At 31.8% G+C, this 20,707-nt stretch overlaps 1 protein-coding gene across 1 annotated transcript; it reads left to right on the top strand.

Moving 5' to 3' along the window:
- The first annotated feature begins 10,739 nt into the window (after positions 1–10,739).
- LOC140882441 (SEC12-like protein 2) lies at positions 10,740–15,090 on the top strand. Its single transcript, XM_073288446.1, has 10 exons — positions 10,740–11,116; positions 11,564–11,658; positions 12,240–12,390; positions 13,114–13,205; positions 13,315–13,411; positions 13,725–13,800; positions 13,882–14,002; positions 14,214–14,330; positions 14,425–14,492; positions 14,742–15,090. Exons 1-10 carry the CDS (start codon positions 10,886–10,888, stop codon positions 14,825–14,827), a joined length of 1,134 nt encoding a protein of 377 aa, XP_073144547.1. The 5' UTR covers positions 10,740–10,885; the 3' UTR covers positions 14,828–15,090.
- Positions 15,091–20,707: the final 5,617 nt, after the last annotated feature.

Raw genomic sequence — 20,707 nt, 5'->3', positions numbered from 1 at the left:
CACTTTGCGCCCTGGCGGCAATATTATCTGTCAAGGCGCGATTGTAAAAAAAATAAAAATAAAAATTTAAATAAAACAGTAAATCTTTAAAATAAAAAGAACTAATGATAATGAGAGAGAAATAAAATAAAAATGTCTGACTGAATTAACTAAAGTGAGGGATAAATAGGTAGTTCTCAATTTATATTCTAGAGCTCGACTGTGTTCACTGCATGCTCATGATTTCTCTAACTGGAAAAAAACTGTCCCAATTTTCCGTTAGAAGTGTTCACCCAGGTAGTGCTTGAGGTGTTGTGCATTGACAGTAAAATCATTTTCTCGTGAATCCTTCAATATCGGGATCAGTGATAGTTAAAAATAGATACATTGGAAGTTGTATCACGACCTTTTGTCGGTATCCCCAGATGTTGGTTAGATTCAGACGACTTAGAATATGTTCTCGAAATCTTTAGTTTTCTGGTTGGATTAGTAATCAGTTGAGAGTAGATAAGACTCGTTTGTCTTGTATCTTGGAATGTTTTAGTGCAGCAAGAGTTGCGGACGACCAACCCTTCTAGGTGGCATTATTCTCTCAGTGTAAGCGGATTTTTCAATTTGATTGAAAGTCTTGTTGTACTTTTAGGATTTGATTAAGTGTGGAAGGATAGTCAAAACTGCTAAGTGGAAAGAGTCTTTATTTCGCAAGAGTAGAAACAAACTTTCCTATATATTTGACAATGACTTCAGTTTTTGAATACATTCAGTTATACAGATTGTTACTGTTAATGGTTTCAGTTTAAGTGTCGGACATGTTCATGATTTTCAGTGTAAGTCTGATGTCATGTAAGAGTATTTTTCACAATGATTTGATTACATTCTCAAGTGATACATAGACCTGATTTCGAGGACGAAATCTCTTAAGGTGGGGAGAATGTAGTAACCCGAATTCTGTTTTACGTAATTAATTTGGTTAAACATGCTTAGAATAGTAAAACATGATTAAAAGATTTTAATATGATCAAACGGACCGAGAAATCGACTCCGGGATGTCCAAAAATGGTTCAAGGAGCAAAGTTGGCTCGGGTAGTTCGGAATGTCCGAACATAGACCAAAGAGAGTTCGGAATGTCCAAAGTGTTCGGAACAAGCGATTCTGTTCGGAAGTTGAATGTGAAGATTGAAACTTCCAAAGATTAGGTCATGCGCACTATCGACGTGTCTGGTGTGTGTAAACACGTGAAGAAACATGCAAATTGGAACTTCTGAAGTAGGAGTTCGGAGTTTCCGAAAATGATCGGAACTTCCGAAGAGACAGATCGGAGATCAAGGTCATTTTGAGACATGGCAATCAGGCAAGATCGGTGCTTCCGAATCGGGGATCGGAGCTTCTAATCGAGGTCTATAAATTGGGGCCGAAAACTCACAATTCAATGTGTGATTTAGTGTTTGAGTGTGATATGAATCTAGGAGGCGCTCAAAGATTCATATTGTTCCAAGATTTGCTTCGTGATTTACGGTCGAGAGTTGAAGGATTTGGAATTCATGGGAATCAAGTTGGAGTTCTTGAAGATCAATTTGGAGGATGCTATAATGCTATAGAAGTGGAAAAAGATCAAGAAATTAAAGATTTTCACGTCAGGATGGCGCCCCAGCGCTTGAAAATAGGCGCTCCAGCGCCCTAGTCACGCATCCAGCAGTGCTCCAGCGCTGACTTCTTAGCGCTCCAATGCTACCGCACTTACACACAGTACAACATGTAGTGTGTGTTTTCGGATTTTTGAGTATTTATGATATTCTTTTCTATTTTTGAGAGTTTTATTACTACTAGGAAACTCTTAGGAGATATTATTATATCTTTAGATATATTTTGTGATATATTTTATTATTTTTGTAGTTGTATTATAAATACAACAAACATTCATTATTGAATAACAATTAAGATTTTCAGATTATTGATTACTCAATACATAAAATTCTCTCTAGAATTTTATTGAAGCTTTGTGCTTTATTCAAAAATCAAACTTATCAAAGTTCTTCAACTTTGTGGCGTTTGTCAATCGATTTTTTCACTTGAGTTGTCAAAGACAAGTTCCTTTGAAGATCTAATTGAATTATTGATTGTTTTCTTTTGTGATTCTCTGTTGCTAGTTACGGGTTCAACTAGAGGTGGAGATCCAAATCTGTTACTTGTTTCAAAAGTCGGGACAAAATATTTGATTTCTTTTGTATTCGAATTGAGGGTGCGATTCGCTATAATTGTTCTTGTCTTTCATTCATGAGAATTCATATCAGTTGGTATCAAAAGCCAAGGTTTTGAATCAAGTAAGTATCATATCTTTTCGTTCTTCGTGTACTTCGCTCTTCATCTTTCATTCTTCATTTGAGTCTATTCTATTTCAAATTTCTAAGTTGTTTCTGTGTCAATCTTGTTGCCCAAGTTTGTCGTGTCTTGTGCTACAAGTTATCTAAAAAAAAATCGGTCAAAAAAAAAGGACCGAAAAGGCTTCAAAAAAAAAATTATTATATTGAAGAAGCAAGATATCTTGTGGTCAATTAATTATTTTGCTCTTGTTCATCCTTGGGTGCAAATCAGAAATTCAAGTCCATAAATATCTTCTTGTTTTTGTGCAACCCGTGGGAGTCAGTTTTCAAGCGTCTACAAGTTGTGGATTTGTGAGTTTGATATTTAAAATCACAAAGCATAAGTTATTCCATATATTTGAGTGGAAAAAAATAGTGATTAAGTGATTTTCTTTGGAGTGACTAGTGAGAATTTGGGTGAGGATATGTTATTACTAACCTTTTTCTTACAGGTACAATGTTTGAAAGAAAATTCAATGGGTATAGGGAGAGTGAAAGGAGGTTTGATTATGGGAGTAGGAGAGAGAGAAAAATTTATGTGTATAGAGATGATGATAGTTTTCATGGAGAAAAAGATTTTGAATATTATTTGGATAGGATTAAGAAAAATAAAATTCCGTCGTTCCATGGAGATATGGATTCGGAGTCGTATTTGAAGTGGAAGAAAAAGGTAGAATTTTTATTTGATGTCGTGATTTTTCTGAAGCTAGGAAGTTTAAACTTGTTTTACAAGAGTTTACCGACTATGCTTGCACTTGGTGGGATAAAGTGGTGGTGAACAGGAAAAGGCATGGAATGTGTCCTATTTCTACATGGGATGAGATGAAGAGAGCTATGCGGACACGTTTTGCTCCTAATGAGAAGAAAAGTGGAGTTTCCAAACGTGAACATCAAGGTACATCTAAACTTTCAAATTCTAGTACCTTTGATATTGCATGCTTATGGTGCCGTAGAAAAGATAAGCATGATATGAGCCAATGTTTTAAGGAGGCTATGATGAAAGTATCGGATTCTCGTGTAAAGGTTGAATCTAAATGTGAAGTAGAAGTAGTTGAGAAAATTGAGGATGAAACTTCCTTGATTGATAATGAGAGTGTTGAAATTTGTGTGGTGGAAGGTGAATGGCTTGATGAAAAATCTTCTATTATACATGGTGTGGTTGATAGCATTGTAGGTGTTGAAGAGTCATCTAATATTTTTGTGGTAGAAGAGAGTCCTATTGATGTTTATAGTGGGACTAGTAATTTTTTGTTGGATGAGTCTTGTAATCTTTCTCTTCAATTGAGTCCAAAAGAACTTTTTGAGGATCAATTAGAAATTGAAAATTTGAGTGATATGGCTGAAAAAAAGAGTGATGAAAAAAGTGAAATAGCCATAGAAAAAGAAAAAGAAAAAGAAAATTTAGAGGCCGAAAGAAAGAGAGTTCAAAAGAGTGAGATGACCTTTGAGGTAAAAAAAAAAAGGAAAGAAAATAGAGGAAAGAGACCAATAAAAAAAAAATTATGGTCCAAAATTGTGAGGATAAAAATTTTGTGCAATTGAATAAGATCCTTAAAGTACTTATATACAAAGAGGTTTTATCTCATTGTGATGATATAGCCGGTTCAATCCCGAACATCGTTTGTTCTTCTTTGCAGGATTTTGGAGATGTGTTGATAAAGAAGCAAAGGAGATACAATACTAAAAAGCTTAACATGTTGGATCCATGTGGAAGTGAGGTTAGAGGTTTGAGAGTTGTTCCATTCGAGAGGTATGATTTAAATGTTGAATACCAATCAAATGTCTACTTTCAAAGATATGCTCTCAATTTTCAATTGTTGGGATTTAATGATTTTGTTGAGAGATTTGTGACTATGATATCTATAAAATATGCTTTAATTTCAAATTGTGATTTTAAGTCTCTTGATATTTTGCATACTACAAGAGTGATTGATTTGGATCATATTGATGTGTTGAAGTCACTTTTTGATCTCAAGGTATTTGAATCATGGTATGTTATGAGATTGAGTGATTTGGTTTATGTTGTTGTGTGCGAGTGTTGCATGAATAGCATAGGTGAAAAGTCCTATTTGCTTGAGTGGCTAGTGATGACTTTTGAGCTAACTCATGTGCGTAATACTTTCATGGGATTGATGGGTTGTGTTTTCCATGCATCTATGGGTAACTTTGTTGTTGTCTGCTTTGATTATATCTTAGTATATAGAAAAAAATTTAATGTGCATGTTGAACATTATCGAGTTGTGTTAATCATGTTGGAAATGAAGTTTTTGAGTCATGAGCATGTTAGAAAGTTGAATGTATTTTGTGCAAGAGAACTTGTTGATTTTGGTGTAAGTTCTCACGGATTTAGAGTTGTTGGTGAAGCGTTGATCACGTACCAACGAGGTAAGAAAAATATGGTAGTTACTACACTATCACAAAGGTATGAGTTCTTATCTCTTTTGGTTATAAGGTGCTTATGGTTTGAAAATGTTAATGAATTGCATGAATGTGTTAATGATTTTAAGGATGTGTTTGAAAAATACTTGTGCAATGTTCATGATAAATTTTATGTAAGCACGTATTTGTTTAAAGAAAATAAGTTTTTCTTTATGTGTTCGTCATTGCATGATTTGCTTGATGAAAGGGTATGTGTCTTGAGATTGAAGTGTAATTTTGAGATATCCAAAAGAATGAGTCTAATGGATGAATATTTGTTATGGTTGCACATGAAAAGATTTATTGAGTTGAATTGTGAGTGACATATTGCATGTGCAATTCTTATTTCTCGAACACAATGGTTATACTTATCTATGAATTTTGTGTTGGGGTTAACTAGGACTAAGAAAGGGAGGAATTTGATATTTGTCCTACTTAATGGAATTTTAATTATGTTTATGTGTGTTAGTGGTTATAGGGTGTTTAGTTTAAGCATGAAGAATTTTGTGTTATTTGATATGGTTATGAGTATGCAAGGTACATTAATGCATGTGAAAAATAATTTTAAAGTTTCTAATTCTTGCGTGGTTTTTGTTGATAAGGGGCAAGATTTGAGAACAAATCTTTTTGAAGAAGGGGAGTCTGATATGAATCTAGGAGGCGCTCAAAAATTCATATTGTTCCAAGATTTGCTCCGTGATTTATGGTCGAGAGTTGAAGGATTTGGAATTCATGGAAATCAAGTTGGAGTTCTTGAAGATCAATTTGGAGGATGTTATAATGCTATAGAAGTGGAAAAAGATCAAGAAATTGAAGATTTTCACGTCAGGATGGCGTCCCAGCGCTTGAAAACAGGCGCTCCAGCGCCCTAGTCACGCATCCAGCAGCGCCCCAGCGCTGTCCTTACAGCGCTCCAGCGCCCATCTTTCGTGTCAAGCAGCTCTCCAACGCTGACTTCTTAGCGCTCAAGCGCTACCGCACTTACACACAATACGACGTGTAGTGTGTGTTTTTGGATTTTTGAGTATTTATGATATTCTTTTCTATTTTTGAGAGTTTTATTACTACTAGGAAACTCTTAGGAGATATTATTATATTTTTAGATATATTTTTTGATATCTTTTATTATTTTTGTATTTATATTATAAATACAACAAACATTCATTATTGAATAGCAATTAAGATTTTCAGATTATTGATTACTCAATACATAAAATTCTCTCTAGAATTTTATTGAAACTTTGTGCTTTATTCAAAAATCAAACTTATCAAAGTTCTTCAACTTTGTGGCGTTTGTCAATCGATTTTTTCACTTGGGTTGTTAAAGACAAGTTCCTTTGAAGGTCTAATTGAATTATTGATTGTTTTCTTTCGTGATTCTCTGTTGCTAGTTACGGGTTCAACTAGAGGTGGAGATCCAAATCTGTTACTTGTTTCAAAAGTCGGGACAAAATATTTGATTTCTTTTGTATTCGAATTGAGGGTGCGATTCGCTATAATCGTGCTTGCTTTTCATTCATGAGAATTCATATCAGAGTGTGTATTAGTGTATATTCTTAGTTTTTGGGATTATAATCGAGGGCCGGGCGATAACGAGGTGCTACGTGTCTTGAATCGGAGCTGTGCCAAGGTCAGGACCTTCGACATCAGCGAGCTGACGACGGACTCAGGTAAAGTCCGAGATCCCTAGTAGTATTAGGGAGTATCTATTAGCTTAGTTAAGAATTTTAGATCAGTATTAGTGATGCATAATTATCTTGACTTGTAGTGATGGATTGTAGATGCCTATACATCTAAGACAGTTGTAGGTACCTAAAGTATTGACTAAGATAACCAACGAGTATGCATGCTTATGTGTTGCATATTATGGACCATGATCCATGTTTACTATTTTGATATATTATTCTGTGGGGACCTCGGGTGCTAATCTAATTTTGCAGGACGATTAATAACTAGAAATATTCAATCTGAATATTAGTCTACTGAATAATCAAATAAATAATACAGGACATTTGGCGACGCAAAACCTTACATTTGGCGACGCCAAACACGTCGCTAAATAATTTTTTTTAAAAAAATTACACGGACCTCGGTCCGGACCCTGAACAGCCAAGGCACGGGGTCCGTGCCTCTTATTGAACTGGGTCCGTGCCCATGGCTGAAATCAAAATTGAAGGATTTGCAAGGCAGAGTCCACCCAGACCCTTGCACGGACCTTGACACGGGGTCCGTGCCCTGTACTAAAAATTCAGAACTCAAGTTTTTCAAGTCTGAAAAATGATATAATCTATCATATAAGCTTTTCAACATGAATCTACATAATTGACATGCATTTAAACATCAATCTACATATCTGTAATACATGAAATCTCAAGTATAAATCAATACTCAACAACAACATATACAAAGGTGCTTGTTGTTCTAACATGTTTACCACATTAAAGACTACATGTCATCTTCTTAAAAACCCGAGTCTCCACTTCTAATCTTTCAATCTCATGCTATCCAAGCCAAATCTGACTTGCTTATGTCCCAACCTGATGCAATGCACACATACAAACAAAGCAACAGCCGGATAACTCCGGTGAGAATAAATCTCAGTATGAACGACATGCATATACCTCATTTAAGCATATTAAATCTATATGCCAAATTAATCTTAAATCTCAAAACATGTAATAACAGGTAAAACATGAAAGTATATTCGTTCATCTATAATAAAATAATATCAAGCATATAAACTCATTCAAATCTTGAATGTCATAAAATAACATGCTAGCATTTATAAACGCATATTCTAAACCATAAAAATCTCTAGGTTAATGCATAAATGCAATACATGTGCCAAGGAATAAGTTATCAAATCTGATATCAATAAATTGTAGTTCTGGGATCCCGAGGAAATAAAATCCTTAACTAACCACCAACTCCCCCAATCGAGGTGGTGTTAAATATCTCAATTCCCCTGACTTTGGTGCAACTATAGTGAGTCATCTAGCTCTGGAAATAAATCTATATTCCGTTCCATGAGTCATCTGACTCTGGAAGTAAATCTACATTTCATGCCACTCAACTACAGTTCTCCAAACGTCATCTGCACTCTAGGTCATTCAGCCCTTTGTGCTTATCAAGGTATGGTTCAAGATGAATGCAACAATATCTTGATGCATCAAATCATACATAAGCTAAAAACACATCTTGAACACATCAACCATATAATCATATGATCATATAATCACTCAAGGATACCGACAAATCTGTAAGCATCATATGGAATACGTAAAAAATGTTCAATACAGAAAATAATATAAATCAAAGAAGACAAGTAAACATTTACATAAATATTCTGGGAATTCAAGAAGATATCTATCTTGAATAATCTATCCCATTTATGTAAACGTAAACAAGAACATATATTAAACATGCATGTATGTGATTTTAGGCAACTCGATAATCAGAAACAATCTCGAGTTATTCTGCCCATATTATTAATGTCTATTCATACCTTTCGATCTCGAGTTTAGATGATCCAAGTCTGGACAAATAACCTCAAAGAACTTCTATCAAAATCTGCTCAAATCATTACAATCCTTCAAGGCAAACTAGCTTCAAACCTTCTTCAGTCTTTCTCGATTCAAAGGCTAACTTCTCGAGCTCGCCGACTCGAAATCGATATGTTGCAATTCAAATATGAAATGCATTGATATATACTTCAAGATGAGCTTTCAATATCATTTAATTCTTATTTAGGCGCAAACAATCTAACAACTTGATCACGTGACCGGAATTCAAACCGACGGCGTAACGGATCAAAACCGGAAATTCTAAACACATGAACATCGTCAATAATATAATCCCAACATGATATCATCTTCAATTCTTCAGCTGAATTTCGAAATATGCAGCCCCTAAATATCAGAATTGCAAGGAATCTTCAAAATTCATAAACAGGTCCAAACGACGATCTTTTCTCAATCCATCTTAGATATAATATCGTCGTATATGCTAGAACATGTTTACACAATTAAATCTTAATTCTAACAACAACTTAAAATTCAAATATGGTAGAATTTCATAAAACTTACGTCAAAACGTAGCACTCGGAGCTGTGATCGCAAATATATGGTCAATCGAAAATTCTACCGGGCGGATCAAAAGATATGGAAGGTTAAAAGATCAAAAATGGACTTGGAACCCTTGTTTCCTCATTCTCTCATTTGCTTCTGGATTTTTGGGCTGCAATCTGATCATTTTCTACAGATTACACGTTTAAAAACACAAGTTGCAAAGAAAATTGCACTTTGGCCCCTAAACTTTGGCATAATTGCAAATTAGTCCCCGCACTAGCGATTTAATTCAATTTCAATTCTAAATAATTTAAGAATATTAGAATTTAATTCTAAACTCTAAATATTCTAAAATTAAATATTTTTGAATTAAAATTAAATATTACGGACCTTATCGCATTTTAGTCCTTGAACTGCTCAATATTTGCAAATTAGTCCTTGCCCGTATTTCATCTTCAAATTAAATATTTGATATTTATAATCTTGGAATTTACATCTTAAATTTCATAAATATCAATTTAAATATTTTTAATCTTTTAATTTAAGAATTCCGGATATTAAAATCTTAAAATCCAAAAAATCCTCAAATTAAATATTTTTGACCCGAAATTGAAATCTCTAATTTTCATAAATTCTTAAATTCATCTTTTCACTCTTATTCGGAATTTAACTCTTAAATCCCGTCATTAAGAACTTAATATTTTTGGGCCCAACATATTCTGTATGTGTATATATCATGTTGAACCTGTATCTCTTTCGAGATAGCCTGTTAAGTAGGGTTGCTCAGCCCTATTTTTGGTCGGATAGATACGGAGAGTTACAGTGACCAACAGGTCGAGTGGACTCTAGTGTTCTTGAACATTGTAGATCCACGTTCGGTTTGGAGTGAGGGAGTTTACCCAGTGGTTTGAGTCCCCGATTATACTACTCACACTTTGGCGCCAATCTGAGCAGGATTAGACTTGTATACCAAGATACCCAGTGATTCATTTTGTATTCATCATGTTAGTCTGTATACTCGTGCTTTATGTTTTGAGTGTAGTCCGCTCACGTCCATGTTGTTGTGTTTTCTTGGACACCCTATTCGACAGGACAGTTGCATGTAGTTTACCTTGGACCTGTTTGTAGTTGGTGACCAAGGCTAGATTGCAGAGTTAGCTACTAGGTTGTTGTTAGTTTACTTTATTTGATAATTCGATTGTGAATTGTATTATTCTTTTGCATTGAGTTTTATTTACCAGTTGTATTATGTCGATTTAGCATTTTGGTTTAAATTCCCGCATTATCTCTGATTAAGCTTCTGATTATTATTTTGCACGCTTAAGTCTCGGTTAGCAGGTGATATGGTTGAATTACTACAGACGTACATCCGTAAAATGGTATAGAAATGATTGAAAGAAGCCTTTGAATAAAAGCACAAAAAGAAGACAGAAGAAACACCAACAATCAACATTGAATTCTCACAAACTCTAAGCAAATCTGAAATTTTTTTTATCAACAATTTCAATCTTAGATTTAGTCCTTGAGCTAAGTATTTTCCAATGTTCATCTTCTAATTTTTAGCTAGAATTTTCGCACTTCATTTCAAATTTCTACCAGTCATTTTTATTTAGTTCCAATGTAAAAACACATACATATTTCATTCAATAATGACGGAATTAATTTCGATTATCATCGTTGAATTTTCGTTTAATCGCAAGATTATAAGCAACAAACGAGAGTTGAACCAGGATCACATTAAATGACTTAAATTACAAAAATTTAGAAGTATGCGATTAGAATTGAAAATTCGACCAAATGAAAAACTATAGATATAAAATCACAAAAATGGCAATTTTCTTGTTAATAATAATAATAGATAATATTGCTGTTCATGTTTATATATATATATATGGAAAAACATGAACAGCAATATTATCTATTATTATTATTAACAAGAAAATTGCCATTTTTGTGATTTTATATCTATAGTTTTTCATTTTATATATATATTTTCTAACGTTTCAGTAGCTGAGTAAACTTGGATCACAAGCCGAAAGCCCTCCTCTCCAAATTCCGACGATGGGAAACGGCGACAAAAACGACGAGGAATCGAGCAAGAAGTATGGCGTCCCACTCTACGGAGCCGCGTGGGCTCCACTCGCCGCCGGGGATTCGGATTCGACCGCTTCCTCCAAGGTGAATGGCCACGTCGTCCTTGCCGGAGGCGGTGGGGAAGGACGCAGCGGCATTCCTAACGCCCTCCTCGTGTCTGCCTTCGATTTTGATTCCAATTTTCTCTCTGATCAGCCGGTAATTTAGCCTTTCATTTTTTAGATGCAGATTTCGTTAATTGAGTTTGTCTGAGCTGATTTGAAGTTTGGCTTTGTTAAATCTGGAAAGTATTTATATCTTTTCAGTGAATTGGATGCATCAACTGCATTTGTTTGATCTGATCCAAGTAGTTGGTGTTGTTTTGGGGGTTGTTCCTACGGATTTATAAGAATATTATTTGATTTTTATCTCCAATATGTATATTTTTTGGGTGATCCTATGCTCCTTTTGTCTCTGTAACCATCTTATTTTATAATATGGAAACTGCTATTCTGATTATTTGATTGGTATCTGCTGTTATCTTTCATTTACCCTTTCTTCTGGGTTTAACTACCAGATTTTTTTGGTAGGTATCTGTTTTTCTCTTTTGTTGTCCTTTTTTGTTTTGGGTGTTGATTGTAAATGTGTTACTTGGACACTTACAAGGTGGCAAAACTTGGAACTGGCAGTGATTTGCCATACAGGATTGCTGTTCATCCTGGAGGTGAAGGTGTTATTTGTTCATTGCCTAAAAGTTGCAGGTACATTGTACCATATAATATTCATGAACGGGCATTCATTTAATAGCTTAGAGTTTTGTCTTGTTGAGTCCTCGATCAATTGTGTGTAAAAATCCAAACAGAAAATTCTTACTTTGACCCTACTCGTGCGAGGGTCGAGAATATGCATAGTGGTACTTGTCTGCATGGCTCTTCCATTGATATTTGTGTTACTTAAACTTGTATGAAAGTATGTTTCACACATAATATTTCTTTCAAAACTTTTCATTATCGTATTTTATTTTGGTTTCTTTAGAGTGGTATAGAAGTTCCTTCTCGAGGAACAGATAGAAGTTAATGATACACTATAGGATCTGCGGTTGGCAAAGTTATTCTATCTTCTGAATATGCACCTGAATCTCCTGACTGTGATTGTTTTTTCTGTATATCAGCTTATGGAGTCAATAGAATGAGTTGAACTGAAACTCAAATTCAAAAATGTTATACGAATAAAATAACTAAATGTAACAATGTTCTGACAAGCCCTTTGCATTCAATTTTTGGCAGATGTTTGTTGCTGAAGTATGTGTTATATTTAGACAATCATATGGTCTATCTTGTAGGTGGTATGAATGGGAAGAAAACACAAACGAGGACAAGCATAGTTTGAGTCTAAAGTCATCTGACAAAGTTCTCCAGCAATTAGAAGATGTTGGACAACAATTGGCAATGACCTTTAACCATGAGGGAAATTTACTAGCTGTTGGTGGTGAGGTATGGACTTAGATATTTTTTGATACCAATCTTTCGAAACAGTATAATGCTGACCATCTGTATACTGCAAGGCGATTGATTATGAATTAACTCTTTTGGCTTGAGAAATATAAAAAAACTTTGTTGATAAATATCAGCAATCAATGGAGCATAAAAGGGCCCTTTCTTTTTTAAACGAAGAATTAAGAAATCAATAACAAGAAAAAATGATTTTTGAAAAAAGTATTTATCAAAAATGTATTTTTGAAAATCTGAGTAATTGTACTAATTCGTTGTGGCAGTTTGTTCCTCCCCTCTTTCATTCGTCAGCATATAATTCATTAAGTTTTACAGTGCAACATTCACTGTATATTCATCTCTGTGTTGATTTTTTATACCAACATTATCATTGTTGTTTTTTGCTTTCTTCATCTCATAATGAGCGAGATATGAATCTTGATACAGGGTGGTGACTTTTTTTACCAGGACTTGCCTTTACTTATGGCATATTTTTCTTAAGAATTGTGATTAGCCAGTGATAACGGACTTCATTTGGTGGATTCTCTTTTTATTATGACATGAGACATTGTGGTTTCCTTTTACTTTATAGGTTATCAGATTTCAAATTTTATATGCTTATGTTTCAAGAATACAAAGTGTCATTACAGATTCCTATTTATGCAAGAAAAGGTGTTGTTTTATGGCTTTTGTGGTTAACAGTTAACTTATATTGGTGCTGCATAGGATGGCAAGTTAAGGATTTATAAATGGCCAAGCATGGAAACTACCCTGGATGAGTCCAGTGGCCATTCTTCTGTGAAAGATTTAGATTTCAGGTTCTACGTACATGCTTTATTGCTTGAGTTGGACATTGCATTTGAATTGCGGAAAGAAATTGTACCATAACATGAGCTTGAATACAATGCCCTTGATTAAATAATGCAGCCCGGATGGGATGTTTCTTGTCTCTGTGGGAAGCGGCCCTGGAAGGATCTGGAATGCCACATCATCAACATCCATAGCTTCTCTGCCAAAGGAAAATGTATTATTACTTTTAAGAAGTTTTGATAGTAAACAATATCCGTTTTATTTATAATCCACTCTCAGAATGTTTTTAGCCCTTTTTGTGGGTTGATGGCGTGTGTGAGCAAAATGTGTTTGGAGATATAACATGACAGATCAATATATCTGCTTGCTCTTTCTGTTCCTTCAACTTCTGCTGTAATTCTTTGGATGTTAAAGTATGCTGTGCTGCAGATGGACATGTGTGCATTTGCTCGTGATTGTTTACCTTTCATGTTGTTTTACTCTCCCATCTCAATTCACCATTCTCAATAATCTTTCACCTAATACAGGATGAGGTTTTTGGCTTTTGTCGGTTCTCACGAGGTACTGATGCGGATCAGGTTCTGTATGTCACAGCAATGAGAGGTGAGAATCTTCTACCAATATATTTACGTATTTAAAGGATATGTCAGTAACACAAAAAACATTGTTTTTATTTACTCATAGATAAAGGTGGCAGTATTGTGAAGTGGAACACTTCTTCATGGAAAAGGATGGGTTCTAGACATGTTGTCCGGGATCCTGTTTCCGCTTTTAACGTGTCACCTGATGGAAAGCTCCTTGCAGTGTAAGCCTGTCTTTTGTTTCTTTTGACTTGATACAATCATAAATTGAAACTGCTGATGGGCTCTGTACGTAATTAATGGTCTTGGACTACTAGAGTTGGTTGGATCATATAGGTGGCTATGTTTTTTATTAAATGATTGAAAATACCTTCTGTTGTATATAAATTAATAAATTGGGTTCTCATTTATTCTTTATGAATTGCTAAACTGCAGAGGAACAATACAAGGGGATATTTTGATTTTAAGTTCCACCAGTATGCAAGTGCAGACCATTGTCAAGAAAGCACATCTTGGCCTTGTAACTGCATTGGCGTTCTCACAAGATTCAAGGTTGGGAGATCTTGTGCATCTCATTATACAATTTGAACAGTTTCAGCAAACCTGAATTTGTTAAACAGATACTTAAGTATGTTGTTTTCAACAGGGCATTGATATCTGCATCTCTGGATTCAAGTGCAAGGGTGACATTAATTAAGGATAAAAAGAAAAAAGGTATGATCCCATTATGTTGTCATAAGCTCCATTCTGTTGAAGTTTTGTATTAATTGAATGCGAAGTTCTAAATGTTTTTCTCCTAGTGTTCGATTATATGAAAATGATATGTTGTGGAAATATTTTGAGAGGTAGGAACAGAGGTGTAAGCGTAATTTTTAGAATGGTTTGAAATTAGTTTCTTATGTTGTTTGAGGCTGGAAAAGGTATTTTTTTCCTCTTGCTCATCACCTGATACAATTTTTACAGGATTGAACTTGTGGATAATTCTGTTCGTCATTGTACTCGCTGTAGCTGTGTATTATTATGCTAAAAACAAAGGACATCTCCTTTGAGGTCGTGATTTTGAAACCAAGTTGCTACGACTGCCTTGTAAGTTTACGATCTCTTGTTCCTCATCCTCAACACATTTAACAGAAGGCATTTTTTGGTGGTGTATGATATTAAGTAGTTGCATAGTTTATACAAATATTCTTTCATAAGTTGAAGATTAAGTTCAATTTGTGCATGGTAGAATAACTGTTGCAATGTAATTTGCTCATCCCGAATAGTTTCTTGGAGATATATGTGACAGGTAGTGTTACCGATTTGTTTGTTACATTTAGGTTTCTTTATCATCATTACAACGGAGGTATGTTAGGTCAAAACCTTTGTACAATTATCACACCACCATTTAATACAAGCACGAAGGAAATTGATAGTTACCCAAAGATTCTAAAACTGAACTAGCATGTTCTTAGCTAATGCCCCTTAGGTAGTTCGAACCATAGTTCCGAATACAGCCTATTAAGTTGTACCAGGACCCGCTCTTAGGCAATTCAAGAGAAGATCGCGAACACACCATTTCTTCTATCTCCTCGTCAGATAATTATAAGATATAACTGACATCGAGACAAAGGCATTACTCTCTCCATCTCCAGTTCCAAATCCTTGATATCTTCTGAAGGGACTCCGGAGTTGAGAAGTCTTCTGAATTTATGAAGTTGGTCTTAGTTTTGTTCGAGTTTTGAACAATGTTTTCATCTGACTTTTGAGTTCGTTATTTTTATAGGACACAAACACTCTTGCATGTGTATATATATTTCCGTCGAATCATCAAAACATCAAGGAAACTCAGCCAAGAGAGTGTTTGCAAAAGATTATGATTTTGTAGAAGTGATTAAATTTATATATTATAAAAAAGTTAAGAAAAATCAAAAGTTGGTTGTGTTTGGAAACAAATGTGAACATTTAAAAATCAAAGTTGGGTAGTGTTTAAATAAGTGATTATTGTGATTTTAACATTGAATTTTTTATTAGGATCATTTTTGGACAATCATAATCATCATATAACTAATTTTTGAATTTCAATTAAGTTAAGCATAAGCTAACACATAATTTGGGTTTCTTAAACACACAAAAGTGATTTTTAAAACATCAATTAACTCAGTTAAGGGAGTGTTTGCAAAAGATTATGTTTTTGTAGAAGCGATTAAATTTATAGATTATAAAAAAGTTAAGAAAAATCAAAAGTTGGTAGTGTTTGAAAACAAATGTGAACATCTAAAAATTAAAGTTGTGTAGTGTTTGATAAATAAGTGACTATTGTGATTTTAACATTGATTTTTTTTTTATTATAATCACTTTTGGAAAATATAATCATCATATGACTGACTTTTGGATTTCAATTAGAAGGTGTTTGGAAGAGCTTAAAAGCTCTTTCAAACAGCTTATAAGTTGTTTTAGAGCTTTTAAGCTCTCAAATTTTGTTTGGCAAAATTTTTTAAAAACAACTTATAAGCTGTCAAAATAAGCTGTTAAGCTGTTTTAAAAAATTAAGGGGGAGATATTTTTTTTAAAAAAGATCTTATTTTAATATTCTCTATCTCTAAAATATCCTTAAATATTTTATAAATCTCCATTATATTCTCCACACATTAAATATTAAATATTATTTTTAAAAAATTACAAATCACAAAAAATTTTCTAAAGTAAAATTTTAAAACAATTTTATATTTTAATAAAGTTTTATTCTAAAACTATTTGCGTATATGTATAACTCGAAACATTATTTTCATAGAATTATATCCTTTTTGGTAATTTTGACAATAAAACGCTTATAATACCAAACATATCAACATCTTTAAATTGTTTAAAATAAGTTTACCCAAACAATTTATCAATTTATTTTTAAAATAAGTTCTAACCGTTTATAAGCTCGTAAAACAGATTTTAAACTCTAGGAGCTTATAAGTTATTTTTAATAACCTTAGCCAAACATCCTCCAAGTTAATTATAAGTTAACACATAATTTGGATTTAAGAAACACACAAAAGTAATTTTTTAAGTTCAAATATAATAATCATTTTTTTAGTTATTGCAAACACTTTCTAGGATTAATGACTATGTTGCATAATCCACAACTGAATTTACAACAGAAAACATATATGGTCCATTGTGGATCATTCGATTTACAGTGAAGGCATTACCCCGACCGAGTTTCCTTCCTCCATGTTTTGATGTTTGGGCAGAATATTTACGACTTGCAATTGTGTTTGTCCTATAAAAAATAACGAACTCGAGTCTTACATGTGGAACCACATAATTAATGAGTTTTGATATTGTGAGCAATGATCATGTGCACTTATATGTGTACATCTACATTCAATAGGTGAATACCAATCAACCGGTGCACACATAAGTGCACATAATGATTGCTCACCATATCAAAAATCTTAATTAATATATATATATATATATATATATATATATATATATGAATTATGTGGTTTCCTATGAATCTATGGATCTACGGTGATGGCAAAACCCACCATTGTGGGGTCGAAGAAACTTACTTTACATTACCACCCCATAAAAACTGTACGTTTTCTACAACATTTTTTTTGAGTTGGAGGATGAGATTGTCACAATTGGACTTAAAGGACCTTGGTGGCAAATGAGTTAAACGTCATCGATACGTTTTCTACAACTTTTAGGCACCGTTCTGTTTACCATATTACTAATATATGTATAATTCATCTCATCTCATCCCACGTTCTTCTCATCATATTATTTATCCATATATTAACTATTTATTTACATCAATCAAATCATTAATTATTTATCCCACATCAATCAAATCATTGAATTTAAATTATTATATTACCCCTTATAAATAATATAATTTTTATTTTATTTATTGTTAAAAGAACAAAATAGTTATTTAACATTTTTATATAAAATTTGATTCAATCAAATCAAATAAACTATAATCAATCAATCAAATCCAATACTATTTTAACTATCATTTTTTATTTATTTTTTATTACATTACACTATTTATCTATATATTACTTATAACATATCTCAAACCAAACGGTGCCTTACAGTTCATATTTGTAGTTTGATTTATAAAAGCTAATGCAAGTTTTTGGTGTGTATTCTTGATAATAAAGTAGCTATCATTGCATACATGATGATGTGTAATATAATAATAAAACAATTAATAATAATAAATTGAAGAATGTTAAAAATAAAGAAAAGATTTATCGAGTAAAAATAAGTTGATAAGTGGTTATTTTAAATTTTATATTAGAGATGACAATGATTCTACACATAATAGAGAGGGGATAATTTTGATATGTAATTTGATTTTGTTGTCATCTTAACGGACCACATCAGTTAATATATGTGCTCACGCTTGATATATAAAATAGGTATAATTTTGTTTTAATTTTTTAAGGGTTAATTGCATACATAATGTGAAATCTCGTGATTGTTGAAAACTCTCTATAACTCTTAAATCAACAAGGGGAATTAATATATTATTTTTTTTCATATGAAGTTTTTAGCAATTTTGGAATTTTATGAGGGGTAATGTATGCGATTAACTTAATTTTTTTAATCATAATTTTATTATTGAAAAATAAAAATAGGTGGTACAAATTTGAATTTAAGCGCAATTTAGATTTTAAAAATATATGACTTTTTAGGAAACACTTCTGTTTGCTGATAGTTAGAAGTCGTTTATTAAAAATTCTCTCAATTACAAATTTTATTGAGAAAAAACCGAAAAATTCTTTCTAAAGTTATCCTAAACATTACTTTGTTGGATCGAAAAGCTGAGAAGTAGTATTTTTTAGGGCATGATTGGTATAAGGGAATGAAGTGGGAATAGAATGAGCATTCACATTTCATTCCCTATATTCATTTTTGGTTTGACATGAGAATGAGAATGAGAATGATCATTCTCATTGGAATGACTATTCCCATGAACTTGGGAATATCCATTCCATTCATTTTTGGATGGGATGGTCATTCCCACCCTCATTTTCATATTTATGTGTAATCTTTTCCATATTTAAATTATTTAATTAATTAATATTTACTTATATAAATATAACAATATATTATTATATATATAAAATAATTATGTTATTATTATTTTAATAATGATATTTTTTAATATTAATTATTAGTATTATGATTTATTTATTATTATTATTATTATTAATGAAAGTATTTATAAAAGATATTTTTATTTATTTATTACAAAAATTTATTATTATTTAATATTATTTTGAAAATAATAATTAATATTATTTATCTATAATTATAAAAATTAAAAAATAATATTATAATTGTATTTTATTATTATAATAAAATAAAAATTATTATTATAAAATAAAAATTTAAATTATTGAAACTATATAATGATAATTTTATAATAATTGCTACAACTTCAATATTAATAATAATAAAAAGTTTATGAATTATTTTTATTTTGATATATGTAGTTAAAATATGATTTTTTATTAAAAAATATTTCATTCCATTTCTTTTTCATTTTAATAGTACCAATCGTTGGAATGGAATAAAACAACCATTTCATTTTCAATTTCATTCCATTCCAAAATCGATTCTATTCCTACCTTATTCCTTTTCAACGTACCAATCATACACTTAGAGATTCTTTCAATCACAAATTTTGTTAAAAAAAAATTGAAAAGTTCTTTCTAAAACTTTCCTAAAAATTATCTTAGTTAGAACGATGTTATCGGCCCCGAGTCGTTAATTGGACTTGGCTAGGATACTCATCTTGAAATGTGTACATAATACCACCGCAAATTTTGTATGTATTCGGTGTCGTCGCAGGAGATACGCGAGTACAGGTGAAAAAAATGTTAAATAATCTGATGCGTGAATACATATTAATTTATTTTTAAATAATCTTTTCTTAATTCAAGAGATTTTAATTTTTTTTAAAAATTTCTGTTATATTAATTTTTTTAATGTTATGAGTTAAATGATTATTTAATTTTATTTAAAATTCAAAATAGATGAAGATGTAGAAAGATTAGTTGGAATATGGAGATAAAGATAAGACGTAAATTTCTTAAAATGAGTTTAATGACATTTTTTATTAAAAGAAAATAGAAGCTGAGGAGAAGAAAATATTTTTGGATTATTAAAAAATAGATCAACACAAGAGTTAGATTCTTAATAATATAATAATATAATATACGCAATTAAATAAATAATCTTGTTTTAAAATTTTGATCTATAATGTAAAATTTTTTTTAAAGACTAATCTATAATGTAATTTTTATTTTTTAGGAGAAGATATATTTTATTAAAAATTTGAAGGGTTACAATTTTTATTCAAAAAATCGTAGATGAACTCTGGAGGTGAACGATATAATTAAAACAATTAAATAAGTAATATTATTTAAAATTTTTTTTTATCTATAATGTAATTTTTTTTTTCAAAACTAACCTATAATGTAATTTTTTTTCTTTTCGAGGAGAAGATACAATTTCATTTAAAATTTGAAGGGTTACAATCTTCATTTAAAACATCACGTTTCAATTTTTTTTAATAATGTGAATTTTTTTTAAAGAGTAATCTATTTTTTTGTTTTTTTTAAGAGAATATATAATTTTATGTAAAATTTGAAGGGTTACAATCTTCATTACATCGTAGAGGAACGCTGGAGGTGAAATTAGATTCTTAATAATATAATTAAAAAATAAAGATATAATCTTGTTTAAATTTTGGGGGATTTGGAGATAAATCCCCAATAATAAACTCACTTTTAAGTTTAGTCCCCATGTCATACAATGTTATTCTGCACTCCCTATTACATTGAAAACTTATTTTTCACTCCCGGTTTCACATATTTAATTATTTTACCTTTAATTTTATTATTTCTCCAAATTGCCAACTGTTTTTCATC

Source organism: Henckelia pumila, chromosome 2, assembly GCF_033568475.1.
Source record: "Henckelia pumila isolate YLH828 chromosome 2, ASM3356847v2, whole genome shotgun sequence".
Classification (NCBI taxonomy): Eukaryota; Viridiplantae; Streptophyta; class Magnoliopsida; order Lamiales; family Gesneriaceae; genus Henckelia; species Henckelia pumila.
This window is presented reverse-complemented; position numbering and strand designations above follow the sequence as displayed.

Excerpts from the sequence above, each read along its gene's own strand:
- LOC140882441 (XM_073288446.1), top strand. The coding sequence starts at position 10,886 with ATGGGAAACGGCGACAAAAACGACGAGGAATCGAGCAAGAAGTATGGC. Across the intron at positions 13,801-13,881 it reads GTATGTCACAGCAATGAGAG|ATAAAGGTGGCAGTATTGTG; the intron begins GTGAGAATCTTC and ends ATTTACTCATAG. Across the intron at positions 14,003-14,213 it reads GATGGAAAGCTCCTTGCAGT|AGGAACAATACAAGGGGATA; the intron begins GTAAGCCTGTCT and ends GCTAAACTGCAG.